The sequence below is a fragment of the Sinocyclocheilus grahami genome, unplaced genomic scaffold (assembly GCF_001515645.1).
Source record: "Sinocyclocheilus grahami isolate Dianchi unplaced genomic scaffold, SAMN03320097.WGS_v1.1 scaffold196.1, whole genome shotgun sequence".
NCBI lineage: Eukaryota > Metazoa > Chordata > Actinopteri > Cypriniformes > Cyprinidae > Sinocyclocheilus > Sinocyclocheilus grahami.
The window spans coordinates 381872-387297 of record NW_015505375.1 but is presented as its reverse complement, the minus strand read 5'-3'; the positions used below and the strand labels follow the sequence as shown (position 1 = coordinate 387297).

At 36.2% G+C, this 5426-nt stretch overlaps 1 protein-coding gene across 1 annotated transcript; it reads left to right on the top strand.

Annotated features, from left to right (window-relative positions):
- Nucleotides 1–2470: 2470 nt before the first annotated feature.
- Nucleotides 2471–4508, top strand: LOC107595058 (tRNA (adenine(37)-N6)-methyltransferase). Its single transcript, XM_016285341.1, has 4 exons — nucleotides 2471–2723; nucleotides 2821–2960; nucleotides 3237–3411; nucleotides 4276–4508. The coding sequence occupies exons 1-4, from the start codon at nucleotides 2635–2637 to the stop codon at nucleotides 4454–4456; spliced, it is 585 nt and encodes a 194-aa protein (XP_016140827.1). The 5' UTR covers nucleotides 2471–2634; the 3' UTR covers nucleotides 4457–4508.
- Nucleotides 4509–5426: the final 918 nt, after the last annotated feature.

Here is a 5426-nt window from a genome sequence, read left to right as displayed (position 1 = left end):
TCACCTGATTGGATAAAACCACCGCGTAACATCCGGAAACACATCTCTCCTTCTTCTTCTCTGGTTTATTGGTGATTCGCATTTAATGTACACGGCGCCACCTAGTAAACTGTTGTGAATTAAATATTTTCCCCCATTTACATCATAGAATTATTATTTACAAGACGCAAGCTGTGTTCTGTAAACTGCCACCTGCACCGATCAGTATTTACTCTCGAAGACCCAAATATAGAAAAAAACTTTTCCATGTTGTTGTAGGAGGCCTCTAATGCAGAAATAGGGGTTTTGCCATTTTGCCATTTAGTACCAACTGTAAGTAAGTTTTTAGGGAAATGTTGTAATATTGCAACGTTGGGCCTTTTGGGTAGCAGAATTTAAGTGATTTTATTTACTGTCTGAACAAATGTAGAGAACATCCAAGACTTTGCAGAGTGTACTGCTTGTAGTTCCCTAAACAGTTGTTTAAACACTAATAATCACACAGTAGTAATCAGACGTCATATTTGAATGAAAAAAACATTTATCATAAAAACATTTAAACATTTTAATATTTATTTAATTTATATTGTGCTTACAAAATCTGATGACCTGAATAAAAACTTTGGAATTTTCTGTTTAGCTCTGTTCATAACCATGTTCAGTTATGAAAGTCCCAAAGGCAGTCCTTGCAGTCCTTGTCACTTGCTGCAAAGTGTGTTGGTGTAGCCTTCACTATCCTACAGTGTCTGCAGTGACATTTAAAGACATTTAAAACTTGTGAATAATCAAAAACAGTGTGTTTCTATTCATCCATGTAATCTGCAAGGTTCACAGGCATAACAGTGTTGTAAAATCAAATTACAACATTGACACGACAAGTTCAAAATATAATATTATCAACACATTCACATATGGTACCTTAATATATATACTTTTACTATTGATTTATCCAGTCCAGTAAAACAAGAAGATGTACTTCAAGGCATGTTCGCAGATAATGTGAGATGAACAGGCGTTTTTACAAAACCATCCAATTAGCATTTCAAAGCTGAACATATGATGTAAATGTGGCCTCAGAGAGTGATAAAACAAACAAACATACGCAGGTTTATTTTAGTAGAGCTAAAATTGATGTTCTAATATGACAACAGTGAATTGTATTGACTAAATTAATATTTAAAAAGTGTGAAGTACTAAAATATTTTCCTTGCACCTTAAAATGCACACCTTAATCATTATTTAAATTACCAAAATTGCTCAACCATTTTTTTTTAAAGAAATATGTGTGAAATAAAAACAAAATACTATATAAGTTGTTGTTTTTTACAATATATATAATATGGCCTGTGTTGTTTGCACAGTAAACAGTGGGTGGCGGTATGTCACTGCAGTGCGGTGCTCTATTTTCCAGTAACCTAAAGAAGAAGTGTTATTCTGGAAAAATGTATTTAACAACCGAGTAGGAGGTAATTATAGTGAATTTATACAAATTTATACAGATGGTGCTAAAAAACAGAGACAGCAAAAACAGGGTTTGGGGTGGCAATTCCGGGAAAATAAATAGAAATTAGTCAAAGAACATCTAATAAATTAGGGGTATATACAGTAGAGATTATGGTATTTTTAATTGCTTTGCAATGGGTGGAAAGGGAAGGGCAGGGAAAGGTTTTGATTTGCTCTGACTCTTTAGCCGTTTTAGCGAGTTTAAGGTCATTCCGTTCAAAAACTCGCCAAGATATGAAGTGCTTCAATTAAACACAAGAATAGTTCATAAGGGATATCAGGTTAGATTTATGTGGGTCCCAGCACATGTTGGGATTAGGGGTAATGAGACAGGGCAGGCTGGCTAAAAGGGCACTAACAAAAGAGAACATAGAAATGCAGGTTAATGTGAGTAAAGCAGAGGTTAAATGCATAATATGGGAGAAAATCAATCAAAGGTGGCAAGAGAGGTGAGAAAGGGAGGTATTATATCAAATTCAGAGAAATGTTAAAGAGGAAAGGGTGGAAATTGGAAATAGGAGAGAAGATGCGGTGATGACTAGGTTAAGGTTGGGACATTGTTCACTGAATAAAACACTAAAGATGATAGGGAAGCACGAGACAGGGTTGTGTGAGGGATGTCGAGAAGAGGAGTCAGTGGAGCACATAATCATGACTTGTAAGAGATATGAAACACAGAGGCAGGTAATGAAGAATAAACTAAGGGAGTTTGGGATGCAGGAGATCACATTACAAGGGTTACTAAGCACAGCAAATAGGGCACATAGTAGAATATTGATACATTTTTTAAGGGAAGCAGAGGTTTTAAGTAGGATGTGATGTGTGTGTGTGGATATTAATGTGAGGGGACAATGTGAGTGATGTGTACGTTTTAGTAGGAAAAGGGAATAGATAACCTATTATCTGACCCACACTCCGGAGCAGAAGGGGGCGGTAATGCATCAATAACCTGGATGCCAACCGCCGTTAAACTGTGGAAAGAAGAAGAGTTATTCTTATGTGAAAGTAGTTGGTTGTCCAGCGTGTTCCTCCCAAAAACAAAACACGTGCTCGTACTGCAGTGGGCGCAGAGCAGCTGATGGAACAAACAAGCCAGTTTACCATAGCTTAAAATATTTTCGAAAGTATATAAGGTTTTCAGCTATCACTAAAATGTCGCATCCAGTATGTAGTTGTGCTGAACAAGTCAGAAAACTCACACAGCAGGCGCCAGTAATGAGAAGAGAGATAAAAAATCTCAGGTAGGTACTTAAATCATCATGATTGCGGTATATGAGTTATGATTATCCTGAAAAGAAGTTTCCTCCATTCGTTGATTGGTTTGTTGATCAAACACAGACAGCAGATGGATGGAGCCATACGAGCACATAAGAAGCAGATGTCATCACTTCAGTCCATGCTGACAGACTGTAAACACGAAGACAAATTACAATCAGTGAGCAAAAGCCCTAGTGAAATCAAACTATTATTAGAGCAAGGTAAAATACATTTAATACCACATATTGACCCACTTTCACTTGATTCTGCAGTCTACTTTAGTAGACCACATTTAGGTTGTTGTAAATGTTGTGTACCTTGTCATCAATTGAGAAAACTCTTTGAATGTATAAACTAAATGGCTGTCAGTGAAGAAAAAGCCCCTCTTTGAGTCCAGATGTTATCGTTGCCATGTTAACTAGTCTAACTAGGACCTCTTGGTCACAGCTTAGTTTTAATGTCAAATAAACTGTATTTGTCTGTCTTTACGATCTCAGGACGTATTCAGACGGTACCGATTGGATACATCAGCTCATGTTTTGCAGTCAAAAATGGCACTCCACGACAACCCACCATATGCAGTTCTTCTCGGGCCACCTTGAAGATTGAACCCTCAGTCTTCAATAACCCTGAGCATTCTTTAGTTGGCCTGGAACAATACTCCCATATCTGGTATGTAGCAAATGGATGGAGAAACTCATTTGCATGTGCTGCACATCTCTTTTCCTCCTTGACTTCCTGTCAGATTTGTCAACTTTCACCACATACAGAACTCAAGAAATACTTGCTGATAAAATAATTTGGTCTCAGGAACAAAATAATAACAGTCCTATATATATATATATATAAAAATTTTGATCCATTGTCAATAATTTAACAATGTGTAAAGCACAGTTCAAACAGAAGTAACTTTTAAACCAAGCAGCTTCCTGTTGGTCGCCGTGGCGAATTTACATGACCAACTTGAACCTGTTTTGAAATCTGCATTGGAAAATCTTTCTCCTTCTCACAAAATTCCTGACTTGACTGAAACTGTGACGGCAGAGATCACATTTTTGAAGGTTATGTAGCCTACCTTTTTTGCTCTTATTTTTTCCCCCCATTTATAATGTTCAGTCAAAAAGCATTGGCAAAAGTCATTGTAACTTTTATGTACGTAGTTCTTAGAACTATGTTAATGTTGTATACTGTCAAACCATGATATGTTCTTAGTTGCCATACCATGAAAATCTTGTACAATTGCAACCCTAGTAGAAAAGCATAATGTTCACAAGTCCTGGAAAACGTCAGAGTTAAGACAATAGTGAGACTTGTTTAATTGAGATAAATAGCAATTTAGCATTTGGGACTGTTGCTTATTAGATTGGGAAATCAAATAAGAATGGGTTTAGCCATTACAAGAAGTACATTTAATGGATACCTGGTAATGTTTCTAGACAGGTCTGACAAGTGAGCAGGCCTAATTAATGACAATTGAAAGTTCCTTATACATATGTGTGAAGTGAACTCTTTTGTCTTTTTCTTTCACATTCTCAGGATCATTTTCCTCTTCCATAAGAATGGGCAAATGAACTACAAAGCCAAAGTAAAGCCACCCCGTCTGAATGGCCAGAGGGTGGGGGTGTACTCCACCCGTAGCCCCCACAGGCCTAATGCTTTGGGACTGACCTTGGCTAAGCTAGAAGGAATCACAGGTACCACATATTTACAAGACTGAGTGACCTCTGGGACAGCGGTTCTCAACCAGGTGGCTGGAACCCACTAGCAGGTTTCAGAAAACTTAAATAAAATAAGCCAAAACAACTAAATGTAGAGATATTATTTTAATTAATTCAACAATTGTGTTTATTTCTTTGAAGAATCAGGGCTCCCAGTGTGTTGACAAACCTGAATATATGAGCAAAGGTAGCCTAATTTTAAAAGTGGGATTTTTAGAACTGGAAAAGTCATACGAGTTAAAAAAATTAATAATAATAATTATCTCAACTCCATTAAATTTTTATATTGATTACACATTTCAGTTATGCTTAGCTCTAAATTATTTTATCATGTGGAAATATAAAAAAACATTTTAAAAAAGTTGTTAACCTTTATGTAGTAAATCAGCTGAAAAAGTCATGGGGTCTTTGAATATTGAATATTGTTGTGGACAGTGGGGGCCTCGGTTGAGAACCACTGCTCTACTGGATGATTATGATGTTGTTTGCAGTGTAATTTTAACAACATTTATATATTACTACAGTATCTATTAATATTGAGAATTAGCTTTTATTTTTATAGTAATTTTGTAAGCAATTTATATTAAATATATATGTATTCAATTATAGTAAAGCAAAAGCACTTTATTTGGCCTTCCGGAAGTAGATGCAATTAGGAATCATTGGTTAAGATTTATTTACAACAGAACAGCACAACCCAGATGTTCGAATTTGTGCAACGCATTTTATGGACGACAGTTTTTTGAACCTAGAAGAGTACAAGGCTGGCTGTGCACAAAGGCTATTTCAAAAAAAAAAAAAAAAAAGAGGGTAAATTCCGACTTTGCTATGACAATCTGGTGCTTCTGAATCAGCGACTGTAAGTATGTTTTGTTATTAGTTTAAGTATTTGCTATTGACTGTTCAAATGCGGAGTTTTGAGCAGCGCAGAGTAACGTGTCGTGTGTGTGTGTGTGTGTGTGTGTGTGT